This window comes from Salmo trutta, chromosome 10 (genome assembly GCF_901001165.1).
Source record: "Salmo trutta chromosome 10, fSalTru1.1, whole genome shotgun sequence".
Classification (NCBI taxonomy): domain Eukaryota; kingdom Metazoa; phylum Chordata; class Actinopteri; order Salmoniformes; family Salmonidae; genus Salmo; species Salmo trutta.
Genome location: NC_042966.1, coordinates 2,872,835 through 2,893,319, shown reverse-complemented (window position 1 = coordinate 2,893,319; position 20,485 = coordinate 2,872,835). Strand labels below are relative to the sequence as shown.

General features: G+C 42.1%; 1 protein-coding gene across 3 annotated transcripts in view; it reads right to left on the bottom strand.

The window, feature by feature from the left end:
- LOC115200960 (potassium voltage-gated channel subfamily C member 1) overlaps nucleotides 1-20,245 on the bottom strand; it is a 42,663-nt gene extending 22,418 nt beyond the window's left edge. For all 3 annotated transcript variants that reach the window (XR_003879638.1, XM_029764115.1, XM_029764116.1), the window contains exons 1-2: nucleotides 19,613-20,245; nucleotides 490-1,465 (exon numbers count right to left, since the gene is read on the bottom strand). Coding sequence is in view for 2 of the 3 variants with exons in the window: in XM_029764115.1 (XP_029619975.1) it covers nucleotides 490-1,465; nucleotides 19,613-20,233 (1,597 nt within the window). In the remaining variant the exon portion in view is untranslated. The remainder of the gene's footprint in view (nucleotides 1-489; nucleotides 1,466-19,612) is intronic.
- Nucleotides 20,246-20,485: the final 240 nt, after the last annotated feature.

Sequence of the window (20,485 nt, the reverse complement as noted above, 5' to 3'; positions counted from 1 at the left end):
GATTCAGAATCAGCCCCCCTCTCTCAAGGGCAGATTCAGAATCAACCCCCCCCCATCCCTATCAGGGAAAGAGGCACTCTAAATCCACACACCACAACCCAAGGATCTGCAGGACTGTAATATTCCTGAGACTACTGAGTGCCTGTAACTAGCTGTCCGATAACATTCTGATTCCTAAGTCTTATACAGCCCAGAGTCACCCACACACTGTGAAAATCCCTGTCCCACGTTTGATTGAATGGATATCTGTTGACACTAAACTGTACAATTTGACAACATCTTTGCCAAAAATATTATATTTTGCCGGGGTAATTTGAGTCCTACGCCCCTGTTGGAGGCTAGTGGTGGTGTGCCCAGATGCTCAGCGAAGCTCCATGTTGTGTTTACAAACTCATACCAATCTTACGAGTCAAGGTCGAAGCAAGTTTGTTAACTTGCAGTCTGTGTCTTAAAATAGGGGTCTGAGGATTAAAAATAGAAATGTCTCACCTCGGTTGATTTCTATGATCTCCTCTTGAGCGAGGGGGCAGTCGAGGCCTCCGGACCAGATCACCTCGCCAAGTACATTACCCAGGATCCTATGTGGCGAGGCAGTGGCCAGGGCGAGGGCGTCGGGCTTGCAGTAGTTGGGCGAGCCTGGCATGGTGGGCCGGGGGATGTGCTTGCCCTTTTTCTTGGGCAGCTTCTGCTTAGCCATGGCCAGTGAGTAGTACATGCCAAAGTTGTTGACGATGACGGGCACAGGCATGGCGATGGTCAACACCCCCGCCAGGGCGCACAGCGCCCCCACCAGCATCCCCGACCACGTCTCGGGGTACATGTCCCCATAGCCCAGAGTGGTCATGGTGACCACAGCCCACCAGAAGCCAATGGGGATGTTCTTGAAGTTTGTGTGTTTGGCAGCTGTAGGGTCGTTGGGGTCTGCGCCGATGCGCTCGGCATAGTAGATCATGGTGGCGAAGATGAGCACTCCGAGAGCAAGGAAGATGATGAGCAGGAGGAACTCATTGGTGCTAGCGCGGAGCGTATGGCCCAGGACGCGAAGCCCCACGAAGTGGCGGGTCAGCTTGAAGATACGCAGGATGCGGACGAAGCGGACTACACGCAGGAACCCCAATACGTCCTTGGCGGCTTTGGAGGACAGGCCGCTCAGCCCCACCTCCAGGTAGAAGGGCATGATGGCAATGAAATCGATGATGTTGAGGGTGCTCCTGAAGAACTCGACCTTGTCCGGGCAGAAGACCACGCGTGCCATCACCTCAATGGTGAACCAGATGACACACATGCCCTCCACGTACGTAAGCCAGCTGTCGGTCACCACCTCGTAGACGATCAACTCGCGCGTCACGTTTCCCTCCGTCACGTTCTCCGTCTTGTTGTAGATGGTGTTGAAGGCCTCATGCGTCTCCATGCAGAAGGTGGAGATGGAGATGAGGATGAACAAAAGGGAGAGGAATGCGCAGTACTGGAGGAGAGGAACAGAAAACAACAGAGAGTGGAGGGAGAGAGCAGGGGAAAGGCAAAAAGACATAAGGCAAAGAGAAAGTTGAAGATAGAGGGAGAGTAAAGGAGAAAAGAAAGAGGAAGGAGAGAAGGTTTACAGTCATATACAAACAACAGAGCTAGAAAAACAGATGGTGTATTGGTCAACAGTTTGTCAGCCCCTACAGGACACTGCAGGGCATTACTCGATCAGATGAGATGAGGCCAGATTATTAAACCGGACTAGACTCCTAAATGGGATAATGTTGACCTTGAGGGTGACTGCAGGGTCAAACTGGGCCGAGCACTGAGGGATACTCAATCTGACAATTATAAAAAATGCTGCAACGGTCATCGGCATGACAGCACAAGGAAAAGCGGTGGAAAAAATAGAAAACCGGGAGCCACACATAATAAACCTGCAGAATGGAGGAAAGCGGGAGGAGACCTGGCTGGAATGAGAATACAGACTACTACTGTTTAATTGGCGCAGCATGGACACAGAGAAAAGGGGAGTAAAAGAAAGATGGAGAGGACACAAAAGAAAGTGACGGGAAAACAGAAAATATAGTCGTAAAAGGATTAAACTGATGAATTATAAATATCCATGTATCTCAGAGTGCACTGAATGGGTTTCAAAATCAGGATGGGGCACGTGCTCACCCCTTCATACTGAATGTTCAACATAAAGGGCCTGAAACATGTGTCATTGAGTCTGTTTGTGGCCCAGCATGATTAATTCTGGTCCCAATTTATGTTCCAATAACTAGCCAGATTATTTGAAAATATGTAATGTTGAAATAACAATTCACACAAAGTATTATACACAAAGTAAAAGGACTGACAGCCCTATTGTACATTATGTATTGACCATCATTTGGACCCTCACATCTACTATATTAATCATACAGTGGAAATCCCTAAAGCCCAAAGTGCTTGAGATAGCACTCTATTTTAACACTTCATTTCAAGGTAACAGTAATGGGGAGCCAATACTCCCCATTCAGTCATGTTATTAACCCCCTACTTTTAAAGAGTTCTGCGAATGCAAAAAGGTCTAAAACACCCTACAATCACCCTCCAATTAGCCATATAGGTACTCCTTATACACCTTATACTACCACTACTGCTATTATGGTGCTACTGTATAAAGCATTGTATGATTGGTAACTGAGTAAATATCAATACTTCCTGTGAGATCCTCTTCATAATACCTTATAAGTACATTTATTATACCTTTGAGCAATGCATAATGCATTACAATGCACGACATGGGTGCTAAAATCTGGTACTTATTTATTAACCATTGATAAAATCAGACAGTACAACATGAGTACAATAAGTCAGACATCCAACAAGACCTCAACCTTAATGAACCCTCTCGAAGGGTTCATTTGAGATAACCAAACAGGCAGACTTCATTTCAAACTGTATTATAGGTTGCCCTATATGTACTAAAACTAAACGACAACATCCAGTCTATAACAATAGTAATTTAACCATATATGGTTACAGTGGTCCTGTGTGGCTCAGTTGGTAAAACTGTGTTGTTAGCAATGCCAGGGTCATTTGTTCAATTCCCACAGGGATCACAGACACCAACTAAAAATGTATGCACTCCACTAATGTTACTCGCGTTGGATAAAAGCATCTGGTAAATGGCACATATTATCATTAGATAATTAAAACATACAGTGCCTTCAGCTATGCAATCTGGTTTCCGAGCTGGTCATGGGTGCACCTCAGCCACGCTCAAGGTACTAAACGATATCATAACCGCCATCGATAAAAGACAATACTGTGCAGCCGTATTCATCGACCTGGCCAAGGCTTTCGACTCTGTCAATCACCACATTCTTATCGGCAGACTCGACAGCCTTGGTTTCTCAAATTACTGTCTCGCCTGGTTCACCAACTACTTATCAGACAGAGTTCAGTGTGTCAAATCGGAGGGCCTGTTGTCCGGACCTCTGGCAGTCTCTATGGGGGTGCCACAGGGTTCAATTCTCAGGCCGACTCTCTTCTCTGTATACATCAATGATGTCTCTCTTGCTGCTGGTGATTCTCTGATCCACCTCTACGCAGACGACACCATTCTGTATACTTCTGGCCCTTCTTTAGACACTGTGTTAACTAACCTCCAGACGAGCTTCAATGCCATACAATTCTCCTTCCGTGGCCTCCAACTGCTCTTAAACGCAAGTAAAACTAAATGCATGCTCGTCAACCGATCGCTGCCTGCACCTGCCCGTCCGTCCAGCATCACTACTTTGGACGGTTCTGACTTAGAATATGTGGACAATTACAAATACCTAGGTGTCTGGTTAGACTGTAAACTCTCCTTCCAGACTCACATTAAGCATCTACAATCCAAAATTAAATCTAGAATCAGCTTCCTATTTCGCAACAAAGCATCCTTCACTCATGCTGCCAAACATACCCTCGTATAACTGACTCTCCTACCGATCCTTGACTTTGGCGATGTCATTTACAAAATAGCCTCCAACACTCTACTCAGCAAATTGGATGCAGTCTATCACAGTGCCATCTGTTTTGTCACCAAAGCCCCATATACTACCCACCACTATGACCTGTACGCTCTCATTGGCTAGCCCTCGCTTCATATTCGTCGCCAAACACACTGGCTCCAGGTCATCTATAAGTCTTTACTAGGTAAAGCCCGCCTTATCTCAGCTCACTGGTCACCATAGCAGCGCCCACCTGTCGCACTCTCCAGCAGCTATATTTCACTGGTCACCCCCAAAGCCTAATCCTCCTTTGGCCGCCTTTCCTTCCAGTTCTCTGCTGCCAATGACTGGAATGAATTGCAAAAATCACTGAAGCTGGAGACTCAAAACCCCCTCACTAACTTTAAGCATCAGCTGTCAGAGCAGCTCACAGATCATTGCACCTGTACATAGCCCATCTGTAAATAGCCCATCCAACTATCTCATCCCCATATTGTTATTTTTTTCCCCTTTTCACTAAGTATCTTTACTTGCACATTGATCTTCTGCACATCTATCACTCCAGTGTTTAATTGCTAAATTGTCATTATTTCGCCACTACGGCCTAATTATTGCCTTACCTCCCTAATCTTACCTCATTTGCAAACACTGTATATAGATTTTTTCTATTGTGTTATTGACTGTACGTTTGTTTATTCCATGTGTAGCTCTGTGTTGTTGTTTGTGTCGCACTGCTTTGCTTTATCTTGGCCAGGTCACAGTTGTAAATGAGATCTTGTTCTCAACTGGCCTACCTGGTTAAATAAAGGTGAAATAAATTTTAAAAAAGAAAGTGTGTGATGCAATTCATCAACTAAAATACACAGTATCTGAGGTGATGTGTTGTGCAGATACTGTCTATCAACTTGGGGATGGAAGTTAAACATTAGCCGACCACCTAAATAAGCTGAAATCTCTGGACCATTTTGACGAAATGACAGTGAGTGTCATTGGTACTCTTCAGTTGCTGTTTGGACACTGCTTCCCTTTCTCTCTGCCTCTGTAGAATAGCACCATCTACAAACAGCATCATGTCAATATACTACAATGTCTTGCATCTGAGCCGAACTAAATCCTTTCCAAAACTTACTCTCTCTCTCCGGGCGAATTTCATGGACAGAGAGCAAAAAAACAAGCAAAGTTATAACAGCATTCCAGCGCTGAGATATGCAACCTGCCCAGACCGTTTCTCGTAAAAAGATGGTGACTCAGTTTGGAAAAGGGAGTTGCTTTATTTCCGCTTTGATGTTCATCCTTCGCAGCGCTCCCTTTTTTCTCACTCACTCATCGAGGCGATTTGTTTTGCTGGCATTTGCTGTCTTTGCAGTCTGTAAATTACCTGACTGTCTGTCTGACTGTACCGTGTGTAGAAGAGCTCATTACACTGGAGTGATAATATTTGTGCATGGCTACTAGCCTCATCTTTTCACATGCCATTCTTATAGTTACCCGACTTGCAGTTTACTTATAGATCCAGTATAGATACTTTGTGCATTATCATATAAATAATAAAACACAGATATGACAGGAATAAAAAATGTGGGATAAATTCATACTTGAGTAAACACCATATACTGTATGTCAAATGCCTGAGTGCCCTCACTGTATTGTGTATCTCCTATGTGTACATTCTCTGTTGTTCACATACACTCTTAAAAATAAAGTTGGAACCAAGTAAGTTTCTTAAGAGCTATGCCATAGGGCAATGCCGTTGGGGGTACGCCAAATAAAAATGTGATTCACAATTAAAACATATATATATATATATATATTTATTTTTGTACATTTTTTTTCTTCACATTTTCAAACAGTCCATTTATATTTTCCAACGGGGCTATACATTTGGGTGAGGTTTTTTTCTTGCCTGAGTAGCATCGTTTCACTGCCAAAAATAAAATGAAACCATCTAGTGTTCAGAGAAATTACAACACAATGTCAAAAAAGGGTAGTCTAGTCAAATAATTAACATCAAATTACATTAACCGTTACTCTCTTGTGGGAATTCCACTAACGGTTCGTATGGAGCCAAACGTAGCTGCTGCTCATGTTGATATCTGTACTCATGCGCAAAACCGTGACGGAGACATAGTGGAGTGGTAACGCGCGTGCAAGCAGTTGCTCCCGATGCCACTTGGGTGCACTGCAGCATCCACCGAGAGGCTCTTGCTGCCAAGGGAATGCCTGACAGCTTGAAAGACGTTTTGAACACTACAGTGAAAATAGTTAACTTTGTTAAAGCAAGGCCCCTGAACTCGCCTACATTTTCTGCACTATGCAATGATATGGGCAGCGACCATGTAACGCTTTTACAACATACAGAAGTGCGCTGGTTATCAAGGGGCAAAGTATTGACAAGTTTTTTTAAAATTGAGAGACGAGCTTAAAGTTATCTTTACAGACCATAATTTTCACTTGTCTGACTGCTTGCATGATGATGAGTTGCTCACATGACTGGCCTATCTGGGTGATGTGAGAAAAAACATGAATGATCTGAATCTAGGATTACAGGGACTCTCCGCAATTATGTTCAATGTGCAGGACAAAACTGAGGCTATGATTAAGAAGCTGGAGCTCTTCTCTGTCTGCATTAACAAGGACAACACACAGGTCTTTCCATCATTGTATGATTTTTTTGTGTGCAAATAACTCAAGCTTACAGACAATGTCAAATATGATATAGTGAAGCACCTGAGTGAGTTGGGTGCTCAATTACGCAGATACTTTCCCGAAACGGACGACTCAAACAACTGGATTCACTATCCCTTTCATGCCCTGCCTCCAGTCCACTTACCGATATCTGAACAAGAGAGCCTCATCGAAATTGCAACAAGCGGTTCTGTGAAAATTGAATTTAATCAGAAGCCACTGCCAGATTTCTGGATTGGGCTGCGCTCAGAGTAACATGCCTTGGCAAATCGCGCTGCCATGACACTGATGCCCTTTGCAACCACGTACCTATGTGAGAGTGGATTCTCAGCCCTCACTAGCATGAAAACTAAATACAGGCACAGATTGTGTGTGAAAAATTATTTAACGCTGAGACTCTCCAATACAACCCAACATTACATCCTCTCAAGCACACCCTTCTCATTAACCTGTGGTGAGTTATTCACAATTTACGATGAACAAATGAGGTTTTATATGTAAGATGGTTAAATAAAGAGCAAAATTATTGATTATTATTTTTTATTATTTATTATTTGTCTTTGTCAATTCCAACGAGCCGGGTTGTGACAAAAACTTAAACTCTTTCTTATGTTTAATAAATGCATCATATATAGTGTGTGTGTGTGTGGCAGGCTTATGATGACAAATAACAAAAAACAACATTTGAGAGTGCGCTGACACTGGTGCTAGAGGTGGTATGCAGCTGGAGGTTTAATGTTTGAAGGGGTACGGGACTATAAAATGTTTGGGAACCTCTGCCATAGGGGAACCATTTTAGGGCCTCTGAAGAACCATAAATGTGATTGATCTTTGAAGAAGTTTTAAGCCTTATTTGCATATTTCCCAGAGTGCCTTTAGACTGAATTTTAGAGTTACCAATCCCACCCATGACTGTTTGCTAGTGACGGAGAAATAGTTGATGCATTAATTCAGTTTCATACTTGTGGCCTTCACCAAGTGAGATCCTAAGTGAATATGTTGTCATTAAAATGCCATTCTTAACACAAAAATATTTCATAAGGATTATTTTTAGGGCCACTAATACAGTGGCCTGAAACTCCATATTACACCTGCAAGTCACATTATGCTGGTTTGCAAAGTGATGTGTAATTCCTATTGGAATCCAGCCAGAGTGGGGATATCTAACATTTGGCATTTTTATTCACCTGCAAATTGCATTCAGAATGACTGCCAGCGTTGGGAAGACTAAGATATGAAACTACCTTAAACATCTAAACTGGAACAAACATTTCAGTAATGAGTCCAATAAATTCAAGTAACAGATTAGAATAGTTTAGAAAAATTTGAGTAGCATAAGGTTAATGAATCAATCAATGTGCATGCAAAAACATAGATGATGAAGCAAACAATTCTAAAAATCAACTGCAATAAAGCATGCTGGGAAATATGATAAAGATATGTGTGGTTTTGGTTCAACTCTGGTTGTTAATTTAGCTCTTTACATGTGCTATGTGCTATGAAAGGGCCACATTTGCAGGCTTCCATACATTTCAAGAACCTTTAAGAATTCTGAAGATCCGTAGATGCCACGTCAAGGACCCCACAGTTAACTCAAAGGTTTTTAATCTGGCAAGAGTTCTCCAAGGAACCTTAAGAGCTGAGGAAGAAGCATTTTAGAAATTGTATTTTATTCAGTGTATATAATAAACAGTTGAAGTCAGAAGTTTACATACACCTTAGCCAAATACATTTAAACTCAGTTTTTCACAATTCCTGACATTTAATCCTAGTAAAAATTCCCTGTTTTAGGTCAGTTAGGATCACCACTTTATTTTAAGAATGTGAAATGTCAGAATAATAGTAGAGAGAATGATTTATTTCAGCTTTTATTTCTTTCATCACATTCCCAGTGGCTCAGACGTTTACATACACTCAATTAGTATTTGGTAGCATTGCCTTTAAATTGTTTAACTTGAGTCAAATGTGTCGGGTAGCCTTCCACAAGCTTCCCACAATAAGTTGGGTGAATTTTGGCCCATTCCTCCTGACACAGCTTGTGTAACTGAGTCAGGTTTGTAGGCTTCCTTGCTCGCACACGCTTTCTCAGTTCTGCCAACAAATTGTCTTAGGATTGAGGTTAGGGCTTTGTGATGGCCCCTCCAATACCTTGACTTTGTTGTCCTTAAGCCATTTTGCCACAACTTTGGAAGTATGCTTGGGGTCATTAATCATTTGGAAGACTCATTTGCAACCAAGCTTTAACTTCCTGACTGATGTCTTGTATTGTTGCTTCAATATATCCACATAATTTTCCATCCTCATGAAGCCATCTATTTTGTGAAGTGCACCAGTCCCTCCTGCAGCAAAGCACCCCAAAAACATGATGCGGCCACCCCCGTGCTTCGCGGTTGAGATGGTGTTCTTCGGCTTGCAAGCTCACCCTTTTTCCTCCAAACATAACAATGGTCATTATGGCCAAACAGTTCTATTTTTGTTTCATCAGACCAGAGGATATTTCTCCAAAAAGTACAATCTTTGTCACCAGTTGCAAACCATAGTCTGGCTTTTTTATGGCGGTTTTGGAGCAGTGGCTTCTTCCTTGCTGAGCGGCCTTTCAGGTTATGTCGATATAGGACTCGTTTTACTGTGGATATAGATACTTTTGTACCTGTTTCCTCCAGCATCTTCACAAGGTCCTTTGCTGTTGTTCTGGGATTGATTTGCACTTTTCACACCAAAGTACGTTCATCTCTAGGAGACAGAACGTGTCTCCTCCCTGAGTGGTATGATGGCTGCGTGGTCCCATGGTGTTTATACTTCAGTTTTATTGTTTGTACAGATGAACATGATACCTTCAGGCATTTGGAAATTGCTCCCAAGGATGAACCAGACTTGTGGAGGTCTACAATTTTTTTTCTGAGGTTTTGGCTGATTTCTTTTGATTTTCCCATGATGACAAGCAAAGAGGCACAGAGTTTGAAGGAAGGCATTGAAATACATCCACAGGTACACATCCAATTGACTCAAATGATGTCAATTAGCCTATCAGAAGCTTCTAAAGTCATGACATCATTTCTGGAATTTTCCAAGCTGTTTAAAGGCACAGTCAACTTAGTGTATGTAAACTTCTGACCCACTGGAATTGTGATACAGTGAATTATAAGTGAAATAATCAGTCTGTAAACAATTGTTGGAGAAATAACTTGTGTCATGCACAAAGTTGATCTCCTAACCGACTTGCCAAAACTATAGTTTGTTAACAAGAAATGTGTGGAGTGGTTGAAAAACGCGTTTTAATAACTCCAACCTAAGTGTATGTAAACTTCCGACTTCAACTGTATATTTAGAACAACATACAGTATATAGATAGCAGTTCATGAAACATACCAAATTGGAGGGGATGGGCCATGTGTTTTCTTTATCGTTGGGTACATTTTTCGTTATCACTCTACCCAACACCTATTACGACAGCCCTCTCTCCTTCTCTTTCTGTTTTAGAAGAGAATTTGATTGATGTACTGTATAGTCAAGATTTGCTGAAAGGCAGTAGTCTCTCACAGTACAGAGTGACATAAAACATAAAGACATAAATACTCTTAAAGGATATGCCTGTATCGAGACTTTTGATTGGCCCAGCTGACCCACCATATTGGCAGACCATATGGATGGATAGACAATAGCATATTGTCTCTATGTCCAAATGAGGATCTGAAATGCAGGCTTCCTGGTGTTCTTGAACATCACAAAACCTGTGTAAGAGCAGTCTGGTATAAGTAACACTGAACACACCATTTAAATCACGACACGACCCAAGCAACAATTGTATTTTTGCTCTTTTTCCTATCAAATCTCTCTCTCTCTCTGATGCTCCCTGTCCTGGCCTCTATACCTTCTGTTCTTCCCCTCTCTTCTCATCCCCCATTTATCTCTATGTTCTTATCTTCCTTTTCTCTCCCTCTTCTCCTCTGCCATGTTTCTCTCCACTCTGTGTCTGACCTACTTTTTCAGATTGCTGCAGTGTTCTCCCCCTCTATAACACACACACACACACACACACACACACACACACACACACACACACACACACACACACACACAGAGAGAGCTTTTGTTCTCAATCATCTCCACCTGCCGTCCCCCATCCCATTGAACCAGGAGGAACCAGTGCGGGACCTGCACACAACGTTCCTGCATTGGCTGAGGACCATACACACAGCACAGCAGAGAGTTTCAGCTGTGGTTGTTCATTTGATGGCGTTGGTGGTAGTGATGACGGTGGAGGCAAGATTTTCTTCTCGTAGGACAATAAACGTTTTTCTGATTGGGAGATGATGATGGTGGTGGTAGTGATGGTGATGATAGTTAGTAATACTACTCAAAGTACTGCTAGTCATAGAATTTTAGGGGCACCATCATATTCATGTGTATGGAAAACATTAAACAGTAGATGGTTTGACCATCAAGGTATGCTAGCCTTACCTGAGAGGCATTTACCTTCTCTGTTTGTCTCTTTCAGTCTCTCTCTACTACTCTCTCTAACATGCACACAGTAGACTTGGGTACACATACCAACAAAAAAAGCCTGATACAGTAAAATGGGTAAAAAAAAATCTGATCATGTATGTAGGCTGTACAGGGGGGCAGACAAGAGGGAGTGAGTGGGGGGACCAGTTGATGTAACAACCACATGCAGGGAATGACAGGAGAACATAAGAGGGGGGTTAGGAGGATAAATGGAATAGAGGAAAACAAAGGACAAAAACATGACCAAAAGATAAATGGATGTGTTACCAGAGGACAAGACCGGACAATCTGAACATCCTCTCGTGCCTGTATTACTTAAGTCGGGCAGGACGTGTTAGTGGAAGGCTAGGCTAGGCATTTGTCCAGAGCTAGCATAGGTTATGCTAGGCATTTGTCCAGGGCTAGGTTAGGCTAGTTATTAGGCTAGTGGTAAAAAAACAACAACATGCAACACCAAGGAAGACAGGAAAAGATGGAGGTAGATTAAAAAATACCTATCTTTTACCAACAGCGGTTGACCAAATTCCTAAAATTGTTTGAAAGGTAATGGGGTCTATTACAATACATTACTACTATAGGATTTACGTATGCCTTTAATACATTTTGAATCATAAAAAAAGGTCAAACAATGGTTAGCATAGAATGCAACAACCTGTATATGTTTATAGTAATACCCTACTGTACATGTCATATACACTAAGGTGAGATTTAAACATTCTAAAAGCTATGCTTTTATCAGTCGTGTTTAGAAAAGTGGTGTAAAACTTACCCTGCCACAGTAGTAGCTGTATAAACTATAACACTCATACAGTATTAATAGTAAGCATTGTTTCCTCAATGATAAAAATGTAGATCTGTACACCAGATCAAAAGATAAAAGCATCACACCAGTCCGGATGTGATTACATGCAGTACAGTCGGAAGATGACAGACACCATAGCCAAATACATTTAAACTCAGTTTTTCACAATTCCTGACATTTAATCCTAGTAAAAATTCCTTGTCTTAGGACAATTAGGATCGCCACATTATTTTAAGAATGTGAAATGTCAGAATAATAGTAGAGAGAATGATTTATTTCAGCTTTTATTTCTTTCATCACATTCCCAGTGGGTCAGAAGTTTACATACACTCAATTAGTATTTGGTAGCATTGCCTTTAAATTGTTTAACTTGGGTCAAACGTTTCGAGTAGCCTTCCACAAGCTTCCCACAATAAGTTGGGTGAATTTTGGCCCATTCCTCCTGACACAGCTTGTGTAACTGAGTCAGGTTTGTAGGCCTCCTTGCTCGCACGCGCTTTCTCAGTTCTGCCCACAAATTTTCTACAGGATTAAGGTCAAGGCTTTGTGATGGCCACTCCAATACCTTGAGTTTGTTGTCCTTAAGCCATTTTGCCACAACTTTGGAAGTATGCTTGGGGTCATTGTTCATTTGGAAGACCCATTTGCGACCAAGCTTTAACTTCCTGACTGATGTCTTGAGATGTTGCTTCAATATATCCACATAATTTTCCTACCTCATGATGCCATCTATTTGTGAAGTGCACCAGTCCCTCCTGCAGCAAAGCACCCCCACAACATGATGCTGCCACCCCCATGCTTCACGGTTGGGATGGTGTTCTTCGGCTTGCAGGCCTCCCCCTTTTTCCTCCAAACATAACGGTGGTCATTATGGCCAAACAGTTCTATTTTTGTTTCATCAGACCAGAGTACATTTCTCCAAAAAGTACGATCTTTGTCCCCATGTGCAGTTGCAAACCGTATTCTGACGTTTTTATGGCGGTTTTGGAGCAGTGGCTTCTTCCTTGCTGAGCGACCTTTCAGCTTATGTCGATATAGGACTCATTTTACTGTGGATATAGATTACTTTTTTACCTGTTTCCTCCAAAATCTTCACAAGGTCCTTTGCTGTTGTTCTGGGATTTATTTGCACTTTTCACACCAAAGTATGTTAATCTCTAGGAGACAGAACAAATCTCCTTCCTGAGCGGTATGACGGCTGCGTGGTCCCATGGTGTTTATACTTGCGTACTATTGTTTGTACAGATGAACATGGTACCTTCAGGCATTTGGAAATCGCTCCCAAGGATGAACCAGACTTGTGGAGGTCTAGAATTTTTTTTCTGAGGTCTTGGCTGATTTCTTTTGATTTTCCCATGATGTCAAGTGAAGAGGCACTGAGTTTGAAGGTAGGCCTTGAAATACATCCACAGGTACACCTCTAATTGACTCAAATGATGACAATTAGCCTATCAGACACTTCTAAAGCCATGACATAATTTCTGGAATTTTCCAAGAGTTTTAAAGGCACAGTCAACTTAGTGTATGTTAACTTCTGACCCACTGGAATTGTGATACAATGAATGAAATAAGTGAAATGATATGTCTGTAAACAATTGTTGGAAAAATGACTTGTGTCATACACAAAGTAGATGTCCTAACCGACTTGCCAAAACTATAGTTTGTTAACAAGACATTTGTGGAGTGGTTGAAAAACAAGTTTTAATGACTCCAACCTAAGAGTATGTAAATTTTCGACTTCAACTGTATCCTGCCTAGTGGCGTGCTGGCCGCATAAGGGAAAACAATTGACTATTCAGCTTCAGATAAGAAATGACTGAGGATGTGTTTTGGTGTAACATACAGTATTATAGACCTACTATTCTACAGTATTTGCTATTATCTTCGGTTTTGTTATGTCAAATCCTAATGAATCATTGTGATCTTGTGAGACATTGATTCAGCTTTGATGTACCTTTACTAAACGAGCACCATTGTGAGACGTGACCATCTTCTATTTGTGATAATAATAATAATAAGCGATGAATAGGACAGAACTTGATGAGGATTATTTTAAGCGATTTGAGCACCCTTTGAATCGTGGTCCTGAAAGGACAACACCGTAACCAAGTGGTCACATATCGTTCTCGGTTAAACTGCGCAAGAGGGGGTCCGTGGAGTTTTATCAACGTCATGGCAGACGTGGTGAATTCGGATCCTAGATCGCGTTGGTGTGATGAGAAGGTTAATGCGCTGTACAGATGGTACAGATGGTTTCTGTAAGCTAAGCGGTAGGGCGAGTTCAAGTGCATCGTACATGAGCCCCGAAGTCCATAACAAACTGTTTTGAGGACAGCCGTTTTAGCAACTCCTTGGTAGAGCTTTCTGTCTGTGGCTGTTCTTGTAACATTGGATTTGGCCCACTCAAAGTGGTCACGCCTCTGACCGACGGGCCTCTGTACACACGCCTACAGTTATTCATCATTTGCACCCCGCCAGAGAGAAGACAAGGAAGAAACCACAATTTACATACCTATAGGCTGCTATGGCCTACATATTTATTTAGTTTGTCACTCTATCGTTTTCATGGAATTTTCGTAGCAATTCAATCATTTATTTTTAATTTATCAGAATACATTTTCCAGAAATATTTTGATCAGCTCTGTGTATTCTGCACCGCTCCCCCGCGCTACGGCATAACTATATCCTGGCTGAAACTGTCTCACGGGATAAAGCATCTGAGTGAGCTGTCTTACTATACTGCACGTAGCACATGTATCTGATGCTGTCTGGACAAATAGAGTATGCCGTACTCTTTTTGTCCAGACAGCATCAGTAACATGGGATACACATACTGAGACAAAGGGGGCTATTTCGCTCACTCGGACGCTTAATCTGAGATTGATGGATCTTTCTGTCGGCGCGCATCTTGGTCTAATATATTATCAATATTTAAATATTCTATTTTGACTGGCAAGGATGTATGGTAGGGCGGGCCAGGCCCCCTAAGGCCCGCCCTAACGCCGGCCCTGGGTGGGGCTGTGTTCACGCCCACCAATAGATCTTGGCTGGTATGATGAATACAGTCAACAACCCTCTGAATTATATAACACAGATTAACATGCTTTAACACACAGACCATCATCAGTAAAATATAGACAACCATGGAGATGGATATGGGTGTAATGATGAGATGCAGGCAGGTTAGGTTGCACACATGCACATATGAAACAAAGATGTATGGTGTTGTACAGAATAGTTTACCATACAATGTATATGTTTTAGTTACTGAAATATACTTATTACAGTATAACAACTGGATATCAAATCAAGGTGTATTTGTCACGTGCGGCGAATACAACAGGTGTAGACCTTACAGTGAAATGCTTATTTACAGGCTCTACCAACAGTGCAAAAAAAGTGTTAGGTGAACAATAGGTATGTAAATAAATAAAACAACAGTAAAAAGACAGGCTATATACAGTAGCGAGGCTATAAAAGTAGCAAGACTACATACAGACACCCGTTAGTCAGGCTGATTTGAGGTAGTTTGTACATGTGAGGCACATAGATATAATATAGATATAATAACAGTCAACTGCAAGACAAGGTTAAGGTTACTGTATGTCCATGTGTCAGAAATGCTAGGTGCATCAGTGTAGCTCTATCCACATATCCACTACCCTCTGAGTCTACCAGTGCATGGCCAACAAACACACACACGCGCACTCGCATACACATACAATGAGAGATATGTAGATCCATAAGTTCAAGCATGTCACCCATATCCCGGTTCAAGCAACCCTGGACTTAGGGGTGACGGTCGGGAATAGATCCCATTCGTGTAGTCTCTGCCATTAGCCATAGCACCCAATAGAGGCACTTCCTGTTACACTACATTAAAGCCAATGCGGCCACAGGAAAAGATCAGGTGACTCAATCCAGACTATGTATCTATCTAACCCTGACACGGAGCTCTTCCTGTGGAGAGACCAGATACTGGACCTGGACAGCTACAAAGTTTCTATAGCCAGGTTGGACTGTACTAGAGAGAGAGATGCAGTGTCTGTAGGATGGGGTGTGTGTGATGTGTGTGTGTGGTGCAGGGGTGGATGTGTGTGTGTGCGTATGTGCTACTTGGTTCTGTATGTTGGCATGTTTTGTTGAGCATGCATGTAATGATGTGTATTTGCATACTTACAGTACCAGTCAAAAGTTTGGACACACCTACTCATTCCAGGATTTTTCTTTATTTTTACTATTTTCTACATTGTCGAACAATAGTGAAGACAGCAAAACTATGAAATAACACATAAGGAATCATGTAGTAACCAAAAAAGTTTTAAACAAATCAAAATATATTTTATATTTGAGATTCTTCAAAATAGCCACCCTTTGCCTTGATGACAGCTTTGCACACTTTTGGCATTCTCTCAACCACCCTCATGAGGTAATCACCTGGAATGCATTTTAATGAACTGATGTGCCTTGTTAAAAGTTAATTTGTGGTATCTCTTTCTTTCTTAATGCGTTTGAGCCAATCAGTTGTGTTGTGACAAGGTAGGGGTGCTATACAGAAGATAGCCCTATTTGGTAAAAGACCAAGTCCATATTATGGCAAGAACAGTTCAAATAAGCAAAGAGAAATGACAGTCCATCATTACTTTAAGACATGAAGGTCAGTCAATCCGGAACATTTCAAGAACTTTGAAAGTTTCTTCAAGTGCAGTAGCATTAACCATCAAACGCTATGATGAATCTGGCTCTCATGAGGCTCACCACAGGACAGGAAGACCCAGAGTTACCTCTGCTACAGAGGATAAGTTAATTAGTTACCAGCCTCAGAAATTGACAATTAACTGGAACTCAGATTGCAGCCCAAATAAATGACACATCTCAACATCAACGGTTCAGAGGAGACAGAGGAGAACGAGTGAATCACGCCTTCATGGTCAAATTGCTGCAAAGAAACAACTACTAAAGGACACTTACAACAAGAAGAGACTTGCTTGGGCCAAGAAACATGAGCAATGGTGGAAATCTGTCCTTTGGTCTGATAAGTCCAAATTTTAGATGTTTGTTCCAACCGCTGTGTCTTTGTGAGACGCAGAGTAGGTGAGCGGATTATCTTCTCGTGTGGTTCCCACCGTGAAGCATGGAGGAGGAGGTGTGATGATGTGGGGGTGCTTTGCTGGTGACACTGTCAGCGATTTATTTAGAATTCAAGGCACATTTAACCAGCATGGCTACCACAGCATTCTGCAGTGATACGCCGTCCCATCTGGTTTGTGCTTAGTAGGACTATCATTTGTTTTCAACAACCCAATGACCCAGGCTGTGTAAGGGCTATTTGACCAAGAAGGAGAGTGATGGAGTGCTGCATCTGATGGCCCTGCCTCCACAATCACCCAACCTCAACCTAATGTCACGCCCTGATCTGTTTCACCTGTACTTGTGCTTGTCTCCACCCCCTCCAGGTGTCGCCCATCTTCCCGACTTATCCCCTGGGTATTTATACCTGTGTTTTCTGTCTGTCTGTCTGTGCCAGTTCGTCTTGTTTGTTCAAGCCCACCAGTGTTTTGTGTCTCTTCTCCTGCTTTTTCCAGTCTCTCTTTTCTCACCCTCCTGGTTTTGACCCCTGCCTGTACTGACTCCGAGCCCGCCTGCCTGACCGCTCTGCCTGCCTCTGACCCTGAGCCTTTTTGCCGTCCTGTACCTTGGCCCCACTACTCTGCATTATCAACCCCTGCCTGCCTTGACCTGTTGTTTGCCTGCCCCTGTTACAATAAACATTGTTACTTCTACACAGTCTGCACCTGGGTCTTACCTGAAACTTGATACCCAATTGAGATGGTTTGGGATGAGTTGGACCGCAGAGTGAAGGAAAAGCAGGCATCAAGTGCTCAGCATATGTGGGAACTCCTTCAAGACTGTTGGAAAAGCATTCCAGGTGAAGCTGGTTGAGAGAATGCCAAGAGTGTGCAAAGCTGTCGTCAAGGCAAAGGGTTGCTACTTTGAAGAATCTCAAATATGAAATATATTTTCATTTGTTTAACACTTTCAAACAAATCAATGTTATTTTATAGTTATGATGTCTTCACTATTGAACCCTTGAATGAGTAGGTGTGTCCAAACTTTTGACTGATACTGCATGTACAGTACAGATACTTTGATCTCTAATGTTTTTGCTGCAGGTGTCTTTGTGTCTGTTGTGTGCCTGTGTTTGTATGAGCTACCTGGTTGCATACATTCATACAGAGTGTGTATGTGCCTAAAGAGTAGTGTTTTGCATTGCCATAAACCAGGAAACGTACTGTACTCAAAATAAATAGCAGTGTATGTTACCATATGCATGAATGTAACATCTCTATACACAAAGCAAACCATATGGCCAGCTAATTAGGCATAGCATGCATGTTAATTCCTAAGGGCATGTGTGGATAAAGAACCATAGCCTATTCAATTCAATTATTCAATCCATAATATTTATCAAAACCCTGTATCATGGGGAAAATAGGAAATCATTCATCTTGTTACCCTTACAGTATATTATACTATATGTGACTTCTGCACTTTCAAGTATAATCATTTATCAAACAGTGAAAGCCTGTGTACATTCCAATCATCGGCTCTCATTACTATTAACTTGAAATCCAACTGATTCGAATCGAAGGCAGCTTCTAGGAAATAGATCTGAAAAGAGTGCATAAAGGGGATTTATCATAGCCTAAGCTAACTACAAATGAGAATCCCCAAGGACAAATGAAGAAAAAACGAAAAGGGGACTTGTTTTATGCAGTGGCGGTTCTAGACCATTTCAACTGGGGGGGCCAAGCTGGGGCCAGTTGTACTGTTAGAGGGGCCAGTTACATTAGACGTTATTGTTGTCTTCACTTTTCTTCACTGCATTGCAGGCATTAGCAGGCAAAAGACCATGTTCATAATCATCATCGTTGCCACTGTCTAATAACGGATGTTAAAAAAGAACGATAGCAAAAATTAGTTATGTAAAAGGGGGTTCAAAATTGTTGTCACAGGCCCCCCCCTAGTGGTTTTATGTTCAAGCTCCGACGTATAAAGGCTAGGATTAAATGAGCGCTCAATAAATAACATGAAATAAAGCGTACCTAGGCGCATCATTAAAATAGGCTAATGAAGAATGTTGGCTAGGTTAGGTAGGCTACGGGAGTGAAACTGAGAAAATATCTCCCTTGAATGCAGGTATGGAACCTCTTGTAGCAGGCTAAATTATGTAGCTAATATTAATATGAAATCATGAATTTCAAAAATATGTGATTAATATCGATGGCAACTATTTGATTTGGCAGCACCCTCATAACGAAATAGTATCAACACGTAGGCTAGCCTATAGTCTACAATCTGAAAGTAAGATAGCAGCCATATCATTTTTCCTATGCTATCACAATGAATTATTCAGTATCCGTGAGTCTATATCGTGCTACTTAACACAAGCAAACTGTCAAGGAAGTCATGGCCTACCTGCTCGATTATGATAGCTTGAATGAAAATATAGCATTCATTATTCATAACAACTAGGCATATAGGTTGATCATGGAAAGCTAATGTTATAAACGTTCAACAACCTATTGTAACTCAGATGTTAGTGGTCACAGTTGAAATGACAAATATGACATTTAAAGCAATCAATTAAGAAAAAAGAGTCACTCACCCGGGCATATTTTGAGGAATAGGGGTCTTCAAAAAGGGCCCACATTCTGGGCCGCCAGATTTCCCACCAAGTCTTTTTCCTTCCGTCCTCATGCAGCCACAGTCTTTTCATGTCCCCTTCATGTCCTGGTAGCGCTGGGTCGTCCTCTGCCAACTCCGGTTCGGGATTCTCAAAGCTGTCCAGCGCCTCCTCTGCGTCCCTGTGCTGGCGGTAATTCATCCAGCAACACGCCTCCACGTCCGTCTCATCGATGCCCCAGAATGCCAGCTCCTCTTCGAACAGCGGACCGCACACATCGTTCGGACAGTGCAACTTCCCCGTGCGGTAATAGTTGAGGATGAATGAAAAGACGGATGGGTGGCGATCGAAGAAGAACTCGTCGTTTCTGTGGTCGTAATCGAAGTTGCCAAAGGCGTCTGGCTCGGTAAGCCAAGATAAGCGGGTACCGGGCAACGTTTTTAGTGTGCTTCGATAGGTTTCATGCCGCACCCCCCCGCAGTTTATCACGATTTTCTCGCTTTCCGAAGGACAAGTCATGTCTGCAGTGTAACATGCTTTGTTGGACGATTTGTTCCCACTCTTGCACCCTTTGAAAGAGGAGACACAGACCGAACTGAGCATAGAGGAACAGAGGGAGCGAGAGGAGGAGAGAAAACGGGGGAGTAGGAGGGAGGAGGAGTCTGCGGGGAGAGAAAGGAATGTAATTTTATCTATGGATAAAATATGAACATTCAAATTCCAATGAAGTTATAGTAATAGTCTACACTACAGCTATGCTATGATTCCAAATGTAAGGTGCATAGAGTGTAGTAAATGACATTGCAGCAGGTGCATAAACGATATGATTTCAGTAGATAAAACAGGTTGGTTGTA